We start from the raw sequence: 23647 nt of genomic DNA, 5'->3' as shown, positions 1-23647 counted from the left end.
CATAAAGAATTCAGGATAACGTCTATACCAGGCCCTTCCCTGCTTATCCTGAAGTGCGCAGCTATCTTTGTTTTGCGCAGGATGACAGAATGTTGCATTGTATCTACAATTATGGATGACATTAGGGCTCATTCAGCCTTATGCGTCCGTTTGCACGTTGTCCGTATTGTGTCACCGCGTCCATTTATTTACGTTATTCGCTATCGGCGAATTTCATGGATAGTCTGAATGAGCCCTAATTGTATAGCTCAGTTTTTGCGGGTCCCACCACCTCTTGATGTCAATATTAGCAGCAACATGTATAAGGTGCTACAGTATGAATACACTTCTGTCACCTAGCCACAGGGGGCGCCCTACACTGCAGAAGAAGTGAGAGGTAGGTGTGGCATCCTGATACTAACTGAGAGCCCTGATGAGGCAATGCCCAGACACCGAGAGGCATGGAGGCAGGAGGCATCAGTCTACATGACTTGGCCAATTTAGCCATTGGCACCCCAGAGGTGGGGGCAGTGAATTTCACCGCTTTGCACACCCTCCTCCATGCCATCATCAAGCATTTACCCATCCAGGATGAAGGTGCAGAGCTCACAGGTGGCAGAAGGCGATGCCCACCATCTGGAGGAACCCTGGGGCAGCTGGAGGCACTGAATCACTTACCCTCTGGACTAGATCTCATAGAGAGGAGCAAGCCTGGGCATCAGGAGGGCAGCGGAGCTGTGGAAGACATGTGGCAGCTGATGAAGCTCAAGAAGAGGCTGGAGGTCAATGAGGAAGGAGTCTGTAAGGTAATGACAAGTCTCTGATCAGGTCCTGGGGGCACTGTATCATCCGTGCCCTCTATCCTTACCGTAACCCACAGGTCACCCATGTAGCAGATGTGTTTGTGAGATGCTGGAGGATAGCAACACGGTAATACAATGATCAGGTGCAACATCGTCATTCTCCATAGGGAATAGTGATCCGGCGTAAAAGAACTGGGATGTCACTAAACACCATATGAGGGAAGTGAACCGGAGAGGAGTTCTTAAAGGGGTTTTCCACATCTGTAATATTTGTGCATCAAACTTAAGATTAGTGTTGAAGAACAAAGTCCTTATATCAGTGTCTCTATATCAATGTTCCTATATCAATTTGATAAGTGGCATTGATAAGGTACGTCCACCCATGTGAACATAACCAATGGGCATCAATGTTATGCGGCAATTCAAATTTTACCTTCCATGGTCACAAGTGCAGCACCTCGAGGAGCTGGAGCCATCTATAGTGTTCAGCTCTGTAGTCTCATCCCTCATACTTCATATGTGGATTTTGCTGCTTAGAAACCAGACGGATGATAAAAGTGGACCCCCGGGCGCGTAAAGGAATCTGAACCGCAGGACACTAGAGAATAATTTACCAGCTTGTTGTCTGTGCATCCATAAGAACCGCACAGACTTCCAGGGAGCTCATTATCACGTCAAATCAACTGTGAAAGAATTTTTGGGAGATTATAGATTTTTGAGGAGAGGGTTTTTAGAATAACGTGAAAGTAAAATAAAAATTAAAGTCATCCTAATGGGACTGAACTGTAATACCAGGTCTTTCCTTATCATTTGAGTGGCGCTGTTTCTGGAATAATTTAAAAAAATAAATAAATTTAAGATGTTTTCCTAATAAATGATATTGATGCCCTAAGACCCCCTGTCATCAGACATTGGGATAGGGGATACGTCTGTAGGATTTTTATAATGATAATGAAACAACTTTGAAATGGTACAGAGAACACAAGGGTTCCGGTTTTTACTGCAGGGGCGGAGCTTAACAATCTTTCTGTCCTACAACAGGCAAGACAGAGGGGGGAGGATCCTGCTGCGGCCAGTTATCATACAGCCATGCACAGGTGAATGAGAAGGAGGAAGGGGGGACATTGTATTTGGAGGTTATTGGATTGTTTTACTACAGGCAGGACAGAGAGGAGAGGATCCTGCAGCGGCCAGTTATCTTACAGCAAGGCACAGGGGAATGAGAAGGAGGAAGGGGGGACATTGTATTTGGAGGTTATTGTATTGCCTTACTACAGGCAGGACAGAGGGGGGAGGATCCTGCTGCGGACAGTTATCTTACAATCTGGTAGAAGTGAATGAGAAGGAGAAAGGGGGGACATGATTTCTGCATGCAATTTTTTCGGAGGTTATTGTATTGTCTTACTACAGGCAGGACAGAGTTGGGGGCTGCAGCCAGTTGTCTTACAGCCAAGCAAAGGTGATTGAGAAGGGGGACAGGACTGTTTTTCCTGAGGTTATTGTAGTTCTCCCACAATAGGACCATTGCTTGTAGTAGCAGTATGAAGCCTAGCCTACATGGTCAGCTGCATTTATGAAGCAGATATACTGTCTTAGATCATGAAAGACTGTAAATAACCATCCCTCAAATTTTCTCAGAACAAAAAGTTAAAAAAAAAGTCATTAAAATATAATTGGGATTCAGTTTATATCAAAATAATATAAATATATTTTTTTTATTATTAGGTCAGTCTCTAAATTGGGGGTCTTGCTGTTACCTACAACTCCCATAAAGCCTAGGTCACCCATCAATAGTATATGTATTTGAAAAGATGAAAACTGGAAGCAGTTGGAATAAAAACAAGAAAACATAGCTACTGGAGCTTATTTGCGGCCAAAAACATATCCCTGTGTGTATTGATCTGAGGTACAACATGCCAGTTCTTTTCAGATCATTTTTAGGGTAAGTGCAGGGTAGGAACAGGTTAATAAGGCAGAACCCTGACTAAGCATGCTGTCTCCAGTATTAGGCTCTTGTGTAACCTGTATATGATTTCATGAATACAATGTAATGTGATCGGCACCACTGAAGGCATTTTCTTTCAGGACATGTAAGCTTCTCCCATGGAGATGAAGCCTCTCATTAGCCGGTTACCCTACCCCCGGAGACAGCCCGTTCTGTACAAGTTCTCCCTATGGATCGCAGCTTTTGTAGATCTGTAGAACTGTGTATTACTAACTATTAACATATGTTTATGAGCTCTACGATTAAAGGGAACCTGTCAGGGATATTTGGAATGCTGGACCACCCACATGTCCTTCTGGACCCGGGGTTAGTGCCCTAAATATTCCTACAGAAACCCTGTCCATTATACTAACCCAGCTCCTGCTCCTAGTAGCTGATGATGGAGTAGCCTACTCCAGCTTCAGTGCTCATGTGCAAGACCTCAGGTGTAACTGAGGGTCCTTCCCTAACTTCAAAATACACCTGCCAGGCACCAGGAGCACCTACCGTGTCCAATCTCTAGAACTCACCTATAGATAAATGCAATAGAGAGGTACCCCCTATCAATAAAAATATATGGGTACCCCAAATACATTCTCAACACTGAAAAATTTGTCTTAAAGTGAGTCTGTCACCAAATTTTACTAGTACCCTCTCAGGTAAGGTATGAAATCTGACTCTTCTCTGCTCATCTTCACATGACATTTCAGGGAGATTCGTACATGGGTGAGGATTCGGATAAAGAGGGGATTCTAGAAAGGACAATTCATACCCTAATGAGGGGGTTTCGTAGTAAAATCAGGGGACAGGTTCACTTTAAGATCCCACTAATATTAAAACTGTGTTGGAAAAAGAAATGATACATGATGACGCAGTCTGCATGGTGCTTCGCCAGATTATGCCCGCTAGTAGGATGCCCTAGTTGGGTGCCCTCTTATAGCTCCATACAACTTGGTGGTTTTGCAGAACCTCTAATCAAACCCATGTGTAAGTTTTATGGCTGATGTAGTAGTCTTAATACAGTGTCCCTAGCCTTCCATGTACCTCTAAATTTAATACCAAGTACTATGGGAAAGAATTATTTAAGCTCTGCCAATATGGTTTTGTCTGTCTACCACACATTTGATGACCACCATTTTCACCCTCCAGGTTATGACCGTGCTACAAGATCTCATGCTGGACGTCAACACCCTAAAAGAGTCACAGCGCGAGGTACAGGATGAGATACAGAAAGGGACCCAGACTGCAGGCTTAGTAAGTGTCACAAGCAATTGCATTGTGGCATCTAAAGGGTTAATGGGCCACACTTATCCCTGGAAACGCATGTGCGTTCGGGCCGAGGACCGCCCCCCCTGGTACTTGTGACCGCGGCCAAAGTGTTTGCACCAGTTTTCTGTCTGACTATGGCTATATTCAGACGACCGTATGGGGGGCGTAGATACGGCAAAGTATATACATCCCCCATAGGCCAGCAATGGGCACGCGGAGCCGTACAAGAGCGGTCCTATCCTTTCTCAGCATACGGTGCCATGCACCATATATCCCTATGGAGAGGGGCGGGGGTGAGCTGGGGACGTGTACCTGCCGTGCTATGGTGCACATTTCCCGAGTAGTGGAGGGGGCGCCAGATTCATGAAGACCGTGCATCAGTTTTGATGAATCTGGCGCCCCATGCACACTCCACAGGCAAACTGCACATAGTACAGACTGCACTAGATTTGATAAATGTGACCCATTGGGGCAGATTTATCAAGCTGTCTGAAAGTCAGAATATTTCTAGTTGCCCGTGGCAACCAATCACAGCTCAGCTTTCATTTTACCAGTGCTCATGAATATTTTAAAGGGGAGCTGTGATGGGTTGCCATGGGCAACTAGAAATATTCTGCCTTTCAGACAGTTTGATAAATCTGCCCCAATGTGTTAAAATTCTCTCTATATTCCGAGCTGGACACCACCTCTTTAATACAGCAGTGATGATGTGAGCCCAAAGATGGCACTCAGCATATCAAATGGTACTGCATGTGTTTTAAGGGACAGGGATGTGGCCGTGGAACTGGTGCTGAAGGGAGAGGACGTGTTCCATCTCTGACTGCTCCAAGTTCCCTTGGGGGAAAGTAGGCGCCAGGGTTTGCAGTGTGTACTGGTAGGCCCCAATAGTTGATTGACAGTCGATCAACTTCTATGGGATTATCCACGCCACACTGAACCTCTGTTAAAAGTGCTGAGCCCTCCACCTCACCTCCTTCAAAACAGCAAAGTTGTCTCAAGTCATGGAGGAGTCAGTCATGCTGTACGATGACTCTTCTAGCTGCGATTCTGTGGCCCATCCACCGGCCACCTACCCCTAGCCCATTTTTGTCCTGTTCGTCCCAAAACTTTTTAGCCTTACTACACCCATTTTACAGCCTATTTTGACTTCAACTGAGTTTGTGTTCGGGTCAAGCCTGGGTCCCAAACCAATTTTTTCCCGATGTTCAGCCATCACTGATGAGTAGACACTTCCGTCCATGAGAGATCCCATGGCCTGGTCTAGATGGTTACAGCTGTAGGGTCTATGTCTTGTTTATACCCAGGGAGTGCTATCCTTGTGTATAGTGGTTGTACATGGCACTGGCGCCTCTCTGTGCCTATACATCTTGGTTCAGTATATTCTAATGTGACATTGTAGGAGAGCAGCAAGCCGCTGGAGAAGCCCTACCATGATGTGACGACAGAAGCGGAGAAGGATAGTGTCCATATTGAGCTGGGATTGTTGAAGGCTCAGGTGGTAGGTACATGTGCGGTAACGTATGACTGACGTCACATTTCAGAAACAACCTTCACCACCGTATAACAGTAATGGAAAAGCCTGCCTCAGTATTCATCCATTCTCTATGGACATCTGGAAAAGTGCTTGACGATCTCTGTCCATATTACAGAAGTGTAGGGGAGAACATCTGCTCCTTTCATAGGGTGATATAGAGAATCTATTTCATGGACATTGAAGTCTAAGTGATCAGAAATGGAGCACAACAATGCTTCATCCTGGTGGAAGAGGTGGAGGTCTGGTCCCGTTCTCCAGATCGCTAGGCCCCCCAGCAGCCTGACACATATCCTCTATCCTGTGAATATCCCACACTGTATCTAGAGTAACAGAACATGGAATATTGTGGTTGACCATAGGTTACCACTAGTTTTATGTGGATTTGAGACATTTTTTTCTCTTGTGTTACTGTAGAAGAAACTGCAAGAGAAGTTTGAAGACTTCCACGAGACGTTGGCACGATTCCCAGAGACTAAGGTAACCGTAAAGGGGGAAATGCCTGGAGCAGTGTTAGTGCCGAATGTCACGTTCAGGTTGTGAAATCAAATGCAGAACTAATCATCATTATTACTGTGTAACAGGAATGCACTTTATTCCCTGGTGTTTGACCAGTGAACCTTAAAGGGATTTTCCAATCGTATTCAGTGATGGTATATTGCTATAATTAAGTGAGGTGAAAACTCTGGACGCTGATTCTGAGAATGATTGGGCCATAGCGCTAGTTTACTGCTGGGTCACCTACTAAATTATACCAGCAATAATTTGGGCACTAGCTCATGCCACCCTCGTTAGAGTTATCCTCTGACATGGGAGGACCAGTAGGACACAGATCAGCTTGTTGCTGAGTATTGCCAGCAGTGGTAGTTTGCATTTACCGGTGGCATGCTGCCCAGTTTATTTGGGGATTAATTCCAGAGACACTACTTATTCCACGCTCCTCCACAGGGCCGAATTAAGATTGTTGGAGACCCCTGGGTGCAAAATTTGGTAGAGCCCCCCGCCGATTGTATCCCAGCCAGGATACACGTTTAACATCCATGCAATCGGCAGTGTTCCCCCTCAGTCTGTGTTATCTATGTAATTAGCAGGGTCCCCCTTAGTATTCCATTCTTAGTCTTCCCCCTTCTTAGTTGATTTTTAGCCCTATTGCAGCAGAAAAAAACAACAAAATATACTCATATGTACCACATGGTGTTTACAGCGTGTTCTATAGACACACATGCAAGTAATTTTATACCGAAACCGGCTCTGCATCTGAGCCGTTAGAGCTCCAGACTGGGCCTGGTGCTCCAAGAGTGCCTATGATGATGCCCTGTTTCCACTGGTGGAGGCCCCCCCTCCCCCGAGGGGCAAGTTGGTGGGTTGGTGGGGCCCTGTGGCACGCTCCTTGAGAGCCCTCTCATAATCCAGCTCTGCTCCTCCATGTGATCAAAGCTGCCAGGCTACTCCTTATATAGATTCTGTGTGTACAGACTATGCAGAGCTGAGTGGAATTACACAATTAAATCTCATTTGATTCACTGCTAAGCTCCATCATGAAAGAACACTAAGCATCTTAGGAAATGTGGGCAGGATATAATAGACTCAATTCTAGGGCAAAGACAGGAAGAGGTCAGTCTCCGCTCACTTCTCTGCTGTTCAGGAAGATTTTTGATAAGTAGCTTCAGAACACAAAAAAATGCCATAACTCTGCAAAGCAAAAGTAGAGTGACACAATTTGGCCTTTGTTCTGATGGTTTTTAAGGAGGGTATTAGATATAAAATTATTGTAGAAGCATTGTACTTGGCAGCTTCTTTACAAGACCAAGAACCTGAAATGCTCTCACTGATTCTTCTTTCTTTCACCAGGAGGCCCGGACTACAGAGTTCGGCAACAATGACATCAGTCCGGTGTCTGAACCTATAAGAAGTACTGAATTATCACAACCAGATAGACACATGTTGGAAGCGTCATATACTGAAGGGTCCAGTCAGGATGAAGATTCTATGTCTTCTGTGGAGACTGCCCATGTCACCCGGGATGGTGTGGCCTCAAGTATATTGGAAGACACTCACATAGAAGTTCTAGGTCAACAGCATGAAAATGATTTAACCTATACCCACCCCGGGGCCCCTGTGCTTGGCAATACTGAGATTAACCCTTCTAAGACTAGCATGGATACTACCCCTTCTCCAGGTTCACCTGTTACACCTTCTCCTTCCACTGGAGCTACATCTAAGGAGCCTACAATGCTTTACATAACAGTGGATGACCTGGAGACAGACAAGGCTAACCGGACCGACCTCAGACTTTTGCAGAAAAATACAGGTCTGATCCAGCACAAATCTCAATAAAAACATAAGGATCAGACAGAATAATATGTGTGTTTGATCCTTAACCTCACAAATAAGAAGCTGATCTGCAGTAATCTGGTCTGAACACTACACAAAGAATGGCGCTACTTCCAGTTCCTTTCTCTGTGTATCAGCTGCTGGCTGCAAGGGATCTGTGGGAGTCTTGGGTTTTGGACCCCAACCAATGTATCAGTAGGATAAATTTTCTCCCTTCTTTCAGATGATCTTGCCAGGAATGTGCATGACCTGCAGGAAAAGCTGAACAACCTGATTAGAGAAATTCAAGACTTGAGAGGGGACCCTGATAAGAGACACTTGGTAAATATAGGGATTATCCAGAAGGCTTATATATATATATATTGTAGGGGTTTAGCTCAAATGTGGGGGTCGGCAATGACAAAGCTTTCTTGGACAGCAGGATTAAAGTTGAAACTGTGCATTTATTCCAGCAAAAACAGCAGTAACAAACAAAACATCAAATAAAATCCTTGCCTGTCCGGCTCTAACTAAACACTTGGCGGCCCTCACTAGCCACTGGAGGGCTTCTCCCTGCCAGCATGAAACATACATTCAGTAAACCCCAGGTCACTCACGCGCTCTCACACAGTCCAGCCTCTGTGTCTCCAGGTAGAGAGCGACTTCTGACTGCTCCACACCCTTCTTTAAGGGGTTGCACACCTGGTACATTGTTAGACTCATTAGAAACTGGAAGCTTTGGTCTGGAGCAGTGATCACATTTGTCTCCACTCCTGCAATTAGAGTCCTGTACCAGATCTTCCCAGAGACCAACACATGGAAAACAGCTTCCAGTTTGACCCCAAAACTGTGGTAGGTAGGCTTTGGTCTTCAGATTTCCCGACAGCCCAAAAGTGCAGTGAATTCACAAGTTTCCTATAAGATTTATATAACTCTCTACTATTCAATTTTCCACTTTGCTAACCATCATTTTCTTATAGTTGGACCGCCCGCAGAGATCAGTAGACCAGGGTAGAATCATACAACATGATAACCAGAAGCTAGAGGACTCCAACCTCAAGTAAGTTAGGAGACCAGGTCCAACACTTATTTTCAGGAAGAAAATACCTTGGGCAGTAATCATTCATCTTGTCTCACTGTATAAGCCTAGTGCAGCATGCGCCACATTCAGCAATTTGGTTATAAACAAAACCGGGTCTGATCTCTGGTTGCTTATTGAAAGTGTGCAAAAAGTGCAAAAAAATGAGTGCCACTTGGTTCAGTTATGAAAACCCTCTCAGTTTCCATGTCATACCTGTGTTTCAAAAATAAGTCTAAATATGAATTAAAGAGGACCTGTCACCACCCAAAAAGACCCCCACCAAACATGCCCCCCCCATAATCTTCTCCCCAGCCCCTTTCTATATATGCTAAATTTATTTTAATGTATGTTGGGAAACTTGTACTAAATGTTCCTAAAAGATCTGGCTTCTTACCAAATAAGAGGTCGGATCCACGTATCTCATGCGCTGGCAGTCGGGTTTATTCATGAGGGGGCCGGCAACTCTCTGTATGCTCTGGCCGACACCTGTCCACCACACCCCTCTGTTTCACTTTTCTTGTGCTCTCAGCGGGGACCTGTAAGAGAATCCGGCAGCATCGCATATATTGTGCAATCACTGCTGGCTCTCTGCGGTGCGGCCGCGCCGTGCTTATTGACAGTGGCCGCTTTCCCGCTAATGAATTCAAACTTACTGCGCAAACGCAGAAGCTCCTTTTCCAGTGTAGATGCGCCTCTAAATGCTGAGCTCTGCGTTTGCTCCTCTGAAAAACTGAACGTGTCGACATACCTTTAAGGCTTATTTTTAGGGAATGTCATATGTTTGTCCATCTTTTGGAAAATCATCATAACTCTCCAAACCCTGCTTAGCAGTGGCACTTTCCTTACTTGAGCCCCTGTTGTCCATTCATTATGACATTATGTCATTTACGATTTGCGACGATTTCCCCTGAATTGCCCGGGATTTTGGCGCACGTGATCGGATTGTGGCGCATCGGCGCTGGCATGCACGCGACGGAAATCGAGAGGCATGGCCGAACAAAAACCCAACGGATTCGGAAAAACCGACGCTTTTAAAACAAAAAATGTGTCGCAGAGCTTGCACTTACCTTCACTAGGAATAGGCCGGTGACCTTGAGTGCGTTCCGATACTTTTCAGCGCAGCAGTGCCACCTGGTGGAAGTCGGAGTAACTGCCTTAATAAATCCCGGCCGGACCCGATTCCAGCGCAGAGAATGCGCCGCTGGATTGCGAATGGACCGGGTAAGTAAATTTGCCCCATTCTCTTTAAAATGCTGCCACAACTACATTTCTTGGTGCCACAGTTCAGAAGATTAGGGCTTATTTTTGTGGTAGGTCTTATTTCAGGAAAAACACAGAATTTGTAAGTGGATAATAATAGGGGATGTACAATATTATAATGATGAGAAGTTGGGATGAAAGAAAAGCATTGAAACGTTAAAGAAGTTAACATTCCAAAATATCTCATCTTCATCCCAAGTTCCGCCATCCAAGACATTGAAAAGGAGCTAAAGGAAATGCGTAAGAGTCAGAACCAGGAGCGCCCCTCCGGGGAGCAGTCAGTGACTGACGTACCCCTGAACCTGCGCGATGAGGTAAGTGCACTAAAGGAGGCATTTACAGACTGACTCTAGTTGTGTGCCACCAACCTAACAATGATGTCTCCTACTTTTAGGACAATCACTCCTCTGTTATTGATGACATCCAGAGTTCAATGTTGCGGCTACAGGAGGAATGTGAGCGCCTGACCACAACCACAGGATCGCTGCTTCACGACCAGGAGCAGAAACAGCAGCACATTGATGTGAGAGTCTCCGCAGCCAGTATTATACCCTTAATATCTGCAACATCGACTGAACTTAATGGGCAACTACCACCAGGATGAAGGACTGTATGCAAATGAGCTGCAGGCTCCATAGGTATTTATGGAGCCTGTAGCCCCTCAGGCTCATTTGTATACAGTCTTTCATCCTGGTGGTAGATGCCCTTTAAAGGGCTTGTCCAAGATTAGATACTAAGGATGTAATCTTAGATAAATAGGATAGATCATTAATATAAAATCAATTGGGGGGGGGGGGGGGTGATCAGGCACCTAGTACCCCCATTTGTCGGCTCCTGTGGCCAAAGGAGCTCTGTGCAACACAATTAATGCTCAGCTCCTATTCATTAATATGAGGTGAGTTGACCAATTTACACCCGGAGACTTCTTCTGGCTCCCCCACCAACGGAATTAGCATTTTAATGTATATATATATATATATATGATGGATTTACTTAATCTGTACTTATGGCGGCTCCTTCATTACTCTCCCTACAGATCCTGTACCAGGCGGTGGAGAATCTTGACAAGAACAAAGTAGACAAGGACCTCCATGAGCCGGAGGACGATGTGGTGAGGTTGTGGCTGTTTCACCAGTATAGAGCGCTGGGGTATGATGAAAGCCATGTGACGCTACGTGTCGCGGCGGATACATTAGGAGGCTTAGACCTCTTCATGTATCCGTCTGGTGGCCATGGCACTGGGCAGAGCCTGGCATAATTTTGCGTAAAAAAAAAATAAGGAGTGAATATTCACAGGGTTTTAGAAAGTGCACACGCCAATGGCCACTCCCCTTCTCACTCACAAGGCGTGGAGTTGGCGAAGTCGCAAGAATAATCACAAATTCTTGTATTGCGGAAGAAATTGTGGATATTTTAGTGATTCAAAGCCAAGAAAACTGGCATAGAGGCAGTGATATATCCGCCCTGTGTCTCCTCTGCTGCTATGACCATCCTGATGCCTACCTACCTCTGTCTCCCTTTATTACTAGTGTTTATGATCTTTAAAGGGGTTGTACCACAAAAGACACTTATCTCTTTACTTGTCCGATCAGTGGGGGGACCCCCCACAATCACAAGAGGACACGTAATGAAGGACAGGAGCTCTCCATTCTCTATCTAGCCCTTATGTGGACTTTTCCTTGTGTCACATGGCCTTTAACCTTTCCCCTCTGTTTTCTGGATGATTTGTCTGGATAGGTATCAGAGGACCAGGCACCGAAAGGTAAAATGAACTGCACAGATTTTAATGCCACCACAGAGAACAAAATGTTACAGGAGCTGCTCAGCAAAGTGACTGCCCAGGAGCGAGACTGGCAGAGACTGGTGGAGAGAATCAGTGCGGAGATGGAGAATAAGGTGGGATCATGTGAATATTAGGGGTAGTCTGAGCTTTTCTTATCATAATATCATAGGGGCTTATAACCTATTGTATCTATAGGGGTTGTCACAGCACAAGTATTGATCCACTTAAAGGGGTTTTCCCACGAATGAAAGTTAGGGCCTATACATGGGATAGGGCCCATCTTGCTGATCAGTGGGGGTTTCAGCACGTGGTACTCGGTAATTTCCATCAGCTCCATAGAGATTAATGGAGCAGAACGGTCATGCCCGGCCGTCTGCTCCATTAGTCTGACGGAGCGACGAGGGGCCCAACGGACAGGTCTCAGAACTGAGACCCCAACTGATCAGCAAGTTAGGCCCTATCCCGAGGATAGGGCTTAACTTTCGTTTATAGGAAACCCCTTTAAAGGGGTTATAGACAAAGTTAACAAGTTATCACCACAATCTGCTGACCTATGTACTGCTAGGACCCTTCTAATAGTAAGACTGAAAGCAGAAAGTTGTGTAAGTATTTTGGGGATGGAGCCAAGTACAGCTTGTGGCTTTGTACAACAGTCCTATAGAGGTGAATGGAGGGTCAGGGCACCAGAATAACCTCTCAAACCTTTCATAGTAATTGATGTGAATAGTCAAATGCACTTGTGTTTCAATCCACTTTCCTTTGTTCACAAAAGGTTCCAGCTGTTCGGACCCCAAAACAATCTAATAACTAGGCACAAACCCAATAAATATTGTATGTGACCTAACAACTCAGTAGTTTTCCATTCAGCCGTCCTAGACACCATGCGTTGTGATGTCACCACTGGATGGGTCTCATAGCCATGAGATCAGTGAGTGGTCAGTAATACCGCTGTCTTATGGTTTACAGCTGGACCGCATGGAACTGGAGCCGCTGAAGAACATCTTGGAACAATGCTGGAGAGACCTTCACCAACAGCTGCAAGGACCTCCAGTGCAGTACGAGGTCGAAGAAGCTGCTGGTATCCGAAAGTAAGTGATTGCTAGAGATAGAGAGACTGAGAGTTGGGTAATAGACCCTTACTGACAATCTGGTGTAGATGGGAAGGTAGAGGGCGGCTGCAGAAGTAAATACCAGCCCTCAGGTAGTATATGAAATGTCCTTTCTAGAAATCCCTCTTTTATGTGACATGTTGCATAAGGCATATGTAAATGAGCAGACTAGAGTCATATGTTGCCTGAGATGAGCCACTTTTAGAGGCTGCAGCTGTAGTTTCACTTCAGACACCTCTATCATCAGTTCTATAGTACCTGGAAACATATTAATGATATCAATTTCATCTCTCAGATCGCATCAGGCTTGTGGTTCTGTGATCTATAGAATTGGAGATACAGGCAGTTAAAGACAGAGCTGGAAATGAGAGCAGCAGATAAAGATCCAGTTCCCACATATGGGGGATATTTATCAGGGCTTCTGCACCTTGTCCGTGGCATAGAAGCCCTGAAATAATTGCAAATGCTTGCTTACAGCTAGCACTTGCAATTTTATATGACTCTTTCCTGTTGTAAACGTGGGAGATTTCACATAAAAGAGAGAATTCTAGAAAGGACATTTCATATTCTACCTGAGGGGGCTGGTAGTTTAATGGGGTAAAATTTAGTGACAGGTTCCCTTTAATGGGACCTTTTAATAACATTTCTATGGGACTACACAAAGCAGTGACTGACGCTCTGATCCCCAATAATCCAACACATATCCTCGGGAATACGTCTTAATTAGAATAGAATGCATGGACTAAACAGGAGAGAAGCAGTAGTGACATAAGGCTGCCAGCAGGGGGCACCGTTGCCTTACGTTTAGGTTGCATTTTTTATACAATTTTTTTTAATTATAAATTTTTACCTGTAATTTTATTGAGAGCAGAAATATTCTATTCTAACACTTTTAAGATGATATTTTTATCTTTACCATCCAGGCAGCTGATACAAAGATTTCACTGCATCTCCTGTAACCGCATGGTGGACATGATGGTGCCCGGATCGTAAGTTTTTTCTTTGTTTCATAACATAGTTTTTTCTTATTCAGTATATGTTCCCTTCATTCTCTTTTTGGTTTATCAGAGAGGTATTATCCATCCCAAACATCCCTGGACTACCAGCACATCGCTCCAACCGGCCATATACTGTGTTTGAACTCGACCAAATCCGCCAGCAGAGCCGCAGGTGGGGCAAGTGGTTTGGTATCGAAAAATGTTTTCTGAATTTTTAGAAATATGATAGGTCATATATAAACTCTACTGATCAGCTAATAAACAGTCTATGGCGATGTATGTACAGAGCTCTATAGACTGTGCAGTGGCCAATCTGTGTTACTGCAGCTAAGCTCCTAGGCAATTGAATGGAACTGAGCTGCTGCATCTGGTTCTGCTACTACACATTGGGGGTCATTTACTAAGGGCCCGATTCGCGTTTTCCCGACGTGTTACCCGAATATTTCCGATTTGCGCCGCTTGTACATGAATTGCCCCGGGTTTTTGGCGCACGCGATCGGATTGTGGCGCATCGGGGCCGGCATGCGCGCGACAGAAATCGGGGGGGCGTGGCCGAACGAAAACCCGACGTATTCGGAAAAACCGCCGCATTTAAAAACCGAAAATGTGTCGCTTGGGGAGCGCTCACCTTCACCTTCTATGGGATGGTGCATTCCGGGGCGTTAAGATTATTTTCGGCGCTGCAGCGCCACCTGGTGGACGGCGGAGGAACTACCATCTTAAATCCCAGCCGGACCCGAATCCTGTGCAGAGAACGCGCCGCTGGATCGCGAATGGGCCGGGTAAGTAAATGTGCCCCATTGTGTACTAGTGGCGTCTTTCAGTATTGTTGCTATTGGCTCTGTGGTTCCCTTTAGGTCCTGTTCGCACAGCCATATACGATCCATGTGGTTACCATATTACATTGACGAAAAAATGCCCTGAAGAAGGACCCAACTATTAGGCCCCATGCACATGGCTGTATAATGGGGACGTGTGCTATATGTTGTTTCTATGGCTAGCACCCATCCTTGTAGTTTAATGGGCTCATACACATAGCTGTGATTTCCAATACCCTGTTTTCGAGTTGTCTGCCCGAGAAGAAACGATAGAGCCCATGTTGGTGGCTTGGTCAGTCTTTTCTTCTGTGAGCAATCCTTATCCATTAATGACACTCAGGAAGCAAACAATGGTTCACGGCCCGTTGTGAGTCCACAACATTCATGTATCATGGAAAATAAGGTTAGAAAAAGGCATCGGTCCATTTAGTCCAACCTATTATATTCTATTGTGTTGATCCAGAAGAAGGCAAAGACCCTACAAGGCTCATAACAATTGGCCAACAGTAGGGAGAATTCATTCCTAACCCTTAATATGGCGGCCAGAATAACTCTATAGATCAACAGAAACTACTTACATGTTTTATTCCCATATAATATGATATTATTGCTCTACAGAAAGTCATCCAGGTGTAGAGGATGACCCCTGTCTATGGTGATGGTAGATCCTCCTCTCCTCTAGGTGTAGAGGATACCCCCTGTCTATGGTGATGGTAGAACCCCCTCTCCTCTAGGTGTAGAGGATGCCCCCTGTCTATGGTGATGGTAGATCCTCCTCTCCTCTAGGTGTAGAGGATGCCCCCTGTCTATGGTGATGGTAGAACCACCTCTCCTCTAGGTGTAGAGGATGCCCCTTGTCTATGGTGATGGTAGATCCTCCTCTCCTCTAGGTGTAGAGGATGCCCCTGTCTATAGTGATGGTAGAGCTGCCTCTCCTCTAGGTGTAGAGGATACCCCCTGTCTATGATGATGGTAGAACCCCCTCTCCTCTAGGTGTAGAGGATGCCCCCTGTCTATGGTGATGGTAGAACCACCTCTCCTCTAGGTGTAGAGGATACCCCCTGTCTATGGTGATGGTAGAACCACCTCTCCTCTAGGTGTAGAGGATGCCCCCTGTCTATGGTGATGGTAGAACCGCCTCTCCTCTAGGTGTAGAGGATGCCCCCTGTCTATGGTGATGATAGAACCACCTCTTCTCTAGGTGTAGAGGATACCCCCTGTCTATGGTGATGGTAGAACCTCCTCTCCTCTAGGTGTAGAGGATGCCCCCTGTCTATGGTGATGATAGAACCACCTCTTCTCTAGGTGTAGAGGATACCCCCTGTCTATGGTGATGGTAGAACCTCCTCTCCTCTAGGTGTAGAGGATGCCCCCTGTCTATAGTGATGGTAGAACCTCCTCTCCTCTAGGTGTAGAGGATGTCCCCTGTCTATAGTGAAGGTAGAACAGCCTCTCCTTTAGGTGTAGAGGATGTCCCCTGTCTATGGTGATGGTAGAACCGCCTCTCCTCTAGGTGTAGAGGATGCCCCCTGTCTGTGGTGATGGTAGAACCTCCTCTCCTCTAGGTGTAGAGGATGTCCCCTGTCTATGGTGATGGTAGAACCTCCTCTCCTCTAGGTGTAGAGGATGCCCCCTGTCTATGCTGATGGTAGAACCAACTCTCCTCTAGGTGTAGAGGATGCCCCCTGTCTATGGTGATGGTAGAACCTCCTCTCCTCTAGGTGTAGAGGATGCCCCTGTCTATGGTGATGGTAGAACCTCCTCTCCTCTAGGTGTAGAGCAGTGATGGCGAACCTATGGCACGGGTGCCAGAGGCGGCACTCAGAGCCCTTTTTGTGGGCACCCGGGACATCACCCCAGCACACCAGACAGGACTCAAAGAATCTTCCTGCAGTTCCAAGCAACTTAAAAGATGCGTTTTTCAGTCATATTTTGATACTACCTTCGCTACTTGGGACTGTAGGAAGAGGGAGAATGAATAGACAGGGCTGAATTATCTTTGGAGGACCTACAGCTGTAAATTTTCCATCTTTCTACTGTGTTGCTGTCCTCAGGAGGCCAATATGATTGAAAGTTGTTGAACAGGGAGCAATAAGTTACTGCTCTAATTTTTAGTTGGCACCTCGTGATAAATAAGGGGGGTTTGTGGTTCAGTTTGGGCACTTGGCTGCTAAATGGTTCGCCATCACTGGTGTAGAGGATGCCCCCTGTCTATGGTGATGGCAGAACCACCTCTCCTCCAGGTGTAGAGGATGCCCCCTGTCTATGGTGATGGTAGAACCACCTCTCCTCCAGGTGTAGAGGATGCCCCCTGTCTATGGTGATGGTAGAACCACCTCTCCTCCAGGTGTAGAGGATGCCCCCTGTCTATGGTGATGATAGAACCTCCTCTCCTCTAGGTGTAGAGGATGCCCCCTGTCTATGGTGACGGTAGAACCTCCTCTCCTCTAGGTGTAGAGGATGCCCCTGTCTATGGTGATGGTAGTACCTCCTCTCCTCTAGGTGTAGAGGATGCCCCCTGTCTATAGTGATGGTAGAACCTCCTCTCCTCTAGTTGTAGAGGATGCCCCCTGTCTATGGTGATGGTAGAACCCCCTCTCCTCTAGGTGTAGAGGATGTCCCCTGTCTATGGTGATGGTAGAACCTCCTCTCCTCTAGTTGTAGAGGAGGCCCCCTGTCTATGGTGATGGTAGAACCTCCTCTCCTCTAGGTGTAGAGGATGCCCCCTGTCTATGGTGATGATAGAACCTCCTCTCCTCTAGGTGTAGAGGATGTCCCCTATCTATGGTGATGGTAGTACCTCCTCTCCTCTAGTTGTAGAGGAGGCCCCCTGTCTATGGTGATGGTAGAACCGCCTCTCCTCTAGGTGTAGAGGATGCCCCCTGTCTATGGTGATGGTAGAACTTCCTCTCCTCTAGGTGTAGAGGATGCTCCCTGTCTATGGTGATGGAAGAACCTCCTCTCCTCTAGTTGTAGAGGATGCCCCCTGTCTATGGTGATGGTAGAGCCTCCTCTCCTCTAGGTGTAGAGGATGCCCCCTGTCTATGGTGATGGTAGAAGCTCCTCTCCTCTAGGTATAGAGGATGCCCCCTGTCTATGGTGATGGTAGAACCTCCTCTCCTCTAGTTGTAGAGGATGCCCCCTGTCTATGGTGATGGTAGAGCCTCCTCTCCTCTAGGTGTAGAGGATGCCCCCTGTCTATGGTGATGGTAGAAGCTCCTCTCCTCTAGGTATAGAGGATGCCCCCTGTCTATGGTGATGGTAGAACCGCCTCTCCTCTAGGTGTAGAGGATGCCCCCTGTCTATGGTGATGGTAGAACCACCTCTCCTCTAGGTGTAGAGGATGCCCCCTGTCTATGGTGATGCTATAACTCCCTCTCCTCTAGGTGTAGAGGATGTCCCCTGTCTATGGTGATAATAGAACCTCCTCTCTTCTAGATGTAGAGGATGCCCCCTGTCTATGGTGATGATAGAACCGCCTCTCCTCTAGGTGTAGAGGATGCCCCCTGTCTATGGTGATGGTAGAACCACCTCTCCTCTAGGTGTAGAGGATGCCCCCTGTCTTTGGTGATGGTAGAACCATCTCTCCTCTAGGTGTAGAGGATGCCCCCTGTCTATGGTGATGGTAGTACCTCCTCTCCTCTAGGTGTAGAGGATGCCCCTGTCTATGGTGATGGTAGAACCTCCTCTCCTCTAGGTGTAGAGGATACCCCCTGTCTATGATGATGGTAGAACCTCCTCTCCTCTAGGTGTAGAGGATGCCCCCTGTCTATGGTGATGGTAGAACCGCCTCTCCTCTAGGTGTAGAGGATGCTCTGTCTATGATGATGGTAGAACCTCATCTCCTCTAGGTGTAGAGGATGCCCCCTGTCTATGGTGATGGTATGACTGCCTCTCCTCTAGGTGTAGAGGATGCCCCCTGTCTATGGTGATGGTAGAACTTCCTCTCCTCTAGGTGTAGAGGATGCTCCCTGTCTATGGTGATGGAAGAACCTCCTCTCCTCTAGTTGTAGAGGATGCCCCCTGTCTATGGTGATGGTAGAGCCTCCTCTCCTCTAGGTGTAGAGGATGCCCCCTGTCTATGGTGATGGTAGAAGCTCCTCTCCTCTAGGTATAGAGGATGCCCCCTGTCTATGGTGATGGTAGAACCTCCTCTCCTCTAGTTGTAGAGGATGCCCCCTGTCTATGGTGATGGTAGAGCCTCCTCTCCTCTAGGTGTAGAGGATGCCCCCTGTCTATGGTGATGGTAGAAGCTCCTCTCCTCTAGGTATAGAGGATGCCCCCTGTCTATGGTGATGGTAGAACCGCCTCTCCTCTAGGTGTAGAGGATGCCCCCTGTCTATGGTGATGGTAGAACCACCTCTCCTCTAGGTGTAGAGGATGCCCCCTGTCTATGGTGATGCTATAACTCCCTCTCCTCTAGGTGTAGAGGATGTCCCCTGTCTATGGTGATAATAGAACCTCCTCTCTTCTAGATGTAGAGGATGCCCCCTGTCTATGGTGATGATAGAACCGCCTCTCCTCTAGGTGTAGAGGATGCCCCCTGTCTATGGTGATGGTAGAACCACCTCTCCTCTAGGTGTAGAGGATGCCCCCTGTCTTTGGTGATGGTAGAACCATCTCTCCTCTAGGTGTAGAGGATGCCCCCTGTCTATGGTGATGGTAGTACCTCCTCTCCTCTAGGTGTAGAGGATGCCCCTGTCTATGGTGATGGTAGAACCTCCTCTCCTCTAGGTGTAGAGGATACCCCCTGTCTATGATGATGGTAGAACCTCCTCTCCTCTAGGTGTAGAGGATGCCCCCTGTCTATGGTGATGGTAGAACCGCCTCTCCTCTAGGTGTAGAGGATGCTCTGTCTATGATGATGGTAGAACCTCATCTCCTCTAGGTGTAGAGGATGCCCCCTGTCTATGGTGATGGTATGACTGCCTCTCCTCTAGGTGTAGAGGATGCCCCCTGTCTATGGTGATGGTAGATCCTCCTCTCCTCTAGGTGTAGAGGATGCCCCCTGTCTATGGTGATGGTAGAACCGCCTCTCCTCTAGGTGTAGAGGATGCCCCCTGTCTGTGGTGATGGTAGAACCTCCTCTCCTCTAGGTGTAGAGGATGCCCCCTGTCTATGGTGATGGTAGTACCTCCTCTCCTCTAGGTGTAGAGGATGCCCCCTGTCTATGGTGATGGTAGAACCGCCTCTCCTCTAGGTGTAGAGGATGCCCCATGTCTATGGTGATGGTAGAACCTCCTCTCCTCTAGGTGTAGAGATGTTGCTTTAGCAGCAGACACATGGCACTGATCATTAAAATTGAGTTTACTATGCACCACTTCCCCAAAGTATAATTTTCATTTCCTCGAACCCACGTCCATAACTTTACATTTATTCGAATCAAACCTTATGTGTCATTTGTCAGTCCAGGCTTCCAGTTTCCATAAAATCCATTTGTAATAGAATACCATCCTCCTCTGTATTAATTAATTTACAGAGTTTAGTATCATCTGCAAATATTGAAACTCTGCTCTGTAATGGAGTCCTTGCATTCCCACAGGACTTGTAGTCACAGTTTGGTAACATAGAGCGTATATGGTCCTCTATAGCAGCCATACATGATAAGCAGCACAGTGGGAGTAGTCGTGTTACTACCCTTATGATTTCTTACGTCACACCACCACACTATTAAACCCAGTTCTATGGATTTCTTATTTATTAGTGATCGCTTCCCACAACTAAGTGATTTCGGATCAATGTCCAGCACCCGTAACTGTGGAGGAAGTCACACACTGACCTACCCACAAAGACGTTATACGAGGCTGCAGGCCAGCACGCCCTGTACTGCACAGAAGGAAGACTTAGTGGACAATTTAAAGGTACGATGGGTACAGCAACAGTGAATGATCCCCAGCTCTGTGGATTTTATGTTCTGATTATCAATGCCCTGGTTTCAGACTAGAAATGTCATATGTTCTGAAATTTAACAATTTAAAGGGATTGTACTAAGATTGATTGTTATTCCCCTATCCCCCATCAATTTGTGAGAACAGAACCACCAGTCTTTGAATGTTGGGACGACCAATGATCACGATCCCAAGTGATCACATTTTTATTCCCTATCCCTACAGTCAATCCAATGTCCTGTGCATTGCTGCCACCTAGAGGCAGTGCAACTTCTAGAATTAGTTTTTTCCATTACATATTTTACACATCTGTCTTTTTTTTTTTTTTTTCATTCCACCTTCCCGTTACAGGAGGAGGTTTATATTCTAGGCCAGGATGGGCACATTTACCGTGGAAGGAGGGACAACCATTTGCCCACCATAAGGTCTAAGGATGCCAAGAAAGCAACGGCGGCTCATCAGAAAGTCTGTGACTGTAATTTAAAGGGAGATGACAATGTGTTTGGCTGTTCTTCAGTCATGGCCTCAGATATTCATTATGGTAAGCAGCGAGAGCGGGTCATAAGATGGGATAACTACTGCTGGCACATTGGTGGCATAAACTGCATTAATTCAAATGGACTCTGTCACCAGATGTACCCCATGAAACTAGCGGCCCCCTTGGGTAGTGTAGAAAATGCTCTCACCTCACCACCTCCAAAGTCATGTGAAAATTTCCAAAGAGTCATATTTAGCTGAGATGAGTCAAGGCTGCAGTGGGAGTGTCACTTCACTGCCTAGCAACTGTGCACAGGGAAGAGATGCATGTGCAGTGCTCACTGCGTATGTCGGCGATACAGAGCTCACAAGGTTTGCTTGTGTGGTGAGCCAACGTCATTAGGTGGAGGGTCAAGACTAGGAGGATGTGGGATTGAGTTTGGGTGCATATTGATGAGCGAGGTGGCGAGTGAATCAATTATGCAAATGAGCAGGCGGGCGATAGAATTTGAATTGTGCAATCCCTGGGACTTGACTGTGTGTGCTAACAGGGAGCCAGGTTAAGTTTGATACTGCATATCTCACAAAGTACAACATTTCTATCTACTGTAGTGTCTAAAGGAAAACTACCCCACTGGTGACAGGTTCCCACAATCAATCCCTGACAAGAATACAGAAAATTTCTATTTTAACAATGAACTGATCCCCATTGCTTAGCTATACATGTATATCATTTATTATCCGCTTACTTTTATTTGATTTTTTTTTCCAATTTTTTATTTTATAGGAGTTTCCAAAACCCATCTGAAATCTACTCAGGGGTCTGAACAACCGTTGCCCTCGCTTAAGGACAATGTACCCCCCATGTGTTACATCAAGACCACCTAAAGGGTCTCCATTATCTTCTGGTACCCATGTATAGTGGTTGTATATGGAGCCATCGGGAAGAGTATGGGTAGAATATAGAGTCTAGTGATGTAATGTGGAGGTAGAACGGTGCTCAACCTTGACCTGAGTCTCACAGCGAGCAATGTCTTCTCCCGAAAAGTTAAAAAAACAACATTTACTTGTGAATTCTGATTTCCTCTTTTCACTTTGTTTCTGTGAAGAGCAGAGGAAGTGGGGCGATATAATCGAAAGTGAAAGACGGATATATATATATATATATATATATATATATATATATATACATATATACACATATACAGGCAGTCCCCGGGTTACATACAAGATAGGGTCTGTAGGTTTGTGCTTAAGCTGAGTTTGTATGTAAGTCGGAACTGTATATTTTATCATTGGAATCCCAGCCAGAACTTTTTTGGTCTCTGTGACAATTGGATTTTAAAAATGTTGGGTTGTCATAAGAATCAGGATTAACAGTAAAGCTTCATTACAGACACTTGTGATATCTGTTACAGCCGTTTATTGTAGCCTAGGACGAAAGCACAGCAAATTACCAATAACCAGAGGTCCGTTTGTAACTAGGGGTCGTATGTAAGTCGAATGTTCTTAAGTAGGGGGCCGCCTGTGTGTGTATATATATATATCCATTGATACGCTAGGAAATATGAGTAACTACCAGTGTTCACACTATGAATTGGTGCAGGGGTTCTGGTTGCGCCCACCCCTAATACTACATATTGTGATCCAAAACATACTGGTAGGTTGTTTAGACTGTGAGCCCCATTGGGGACAGGGACTGATTTGGCAAACTGCGGAATCTGTGAGCGCTATATAAATAAAGAATTATTATTATTATTATTATTATTATTATGATGATGGGGGCAGATTTTGTATTGGAACCATCTTGGAATGAACAGGTTTGGCTTCAAAGATGCTATACAAGTAACCCTGTAATGTGTTTAGGGATAAATAATAGTATATGGAGGAAGCCTATGGAGAGGGGAGGGGGCCAGAGGAGGCTACAGTCAGTGTATAAGTTGTTTATTACCTGACCCTGCACAGAGATAGACCATTATTTTACTAGATATAGTAAAGTCTATCTAAACTGTTTAAGCAGCAACATCCCCCCCCATCCCTTCTCAATAGACATCGAAGTTCAAAGCCAAAAGGAGGCATTTTCCTCTCCGATGAGATATTTTGCACATTTTTTTTTTTTTTGCACTATTCATTTAAGATAAGTTGTTTTATAATCTTAGGTAGTGGAGTGGCTTTGATTTTAACCCAAAATGTGTTGTAGTAGGTTTCATACAATCGTATCCGTTGTGTATGTGTCCCCCCCGACAGTGAAGAGGGGTATTATAGAATTCTAATAAAGGAAACCACAGCACCCAAGTCCAAGGCCACCCACTGCCCATGGACACCTGAAACCCCATACTGGGAGAGCAGCCACC

At 45.9% G+C, this 23647-nt stretch overlaps 1 protein-coding gene across 1 annotated transcript; it reads left to right on the top strand.

Annotated features, from left to right (window-relative positions):
* Positions 1-440: 440 nt before the first annotated feature.
* Positions 441-23164, top strand: QRICH2 (glutamine rich 2). Its single transcript, XM_072111943.1, has 17 exons — positions 441-785; positions 3916-3978; positions 5435-5533; positions 5984-6046; positions 7418-7877; positions 8124-8221; positions 8860-8939; positions 10420-10534; positions 10615-10743; positions 11257-11331; positions 11958-12116; positions 12970-13091; positions 14036-14101; positions 14181-14282; positions 20633-20789; positions 21168-21357; positions 22081-23164. Exons 1-17 carry the CDS (start codon positions 441-443, stop codon positions 22179-22181), a joined length of 2424 nt encoding a protein of 807 aa, XP_071968044.1. The 3' UTR covers positions 22182-23164.
* The last annotated feature ends 483 nt before the right edge of the window (positions 23165-23647 follow it).

Source organism: Engystomops pustulosus, chromosome 6 (assembly GCF_040894005.1).
Source record: "Engystomops pustulosus chromosome 6, aEngPut4.maternal, whole genome shotgun sequence".
Lineage (NCBI taxonomy): Eukaryota > Metazoa > Chordata > Amphibia > Anura > Leptodactylidae > Engystomops > Engystomops pustulosus.
This window is presented reverse-complemented; position numbering and strand designations above follow the sequence as displayed.

Coding starts and splice junctions, on each gene's coding strand:
- QRICH2 (XM_072111943.1), top strand. CDS start 441: ATGGAGGCAGGAGGCATCAGTCTACATGACTTGGCCAATTTAGCCATT. Junction 8,940..10,419: donor CTAGAGGACTCCAACCTCAA/GTAAGTTAGGAG, acceptor CTTCATCCCAAG/TTCCGCCATCCAAGACATTG. Junction 12,117..12,969: donor GTGCGGAGATGGAGAATAAG/GTGGGATCATGT, acceptor TATGGTTTACAG/CTGGACCGCATGGAACTGGA.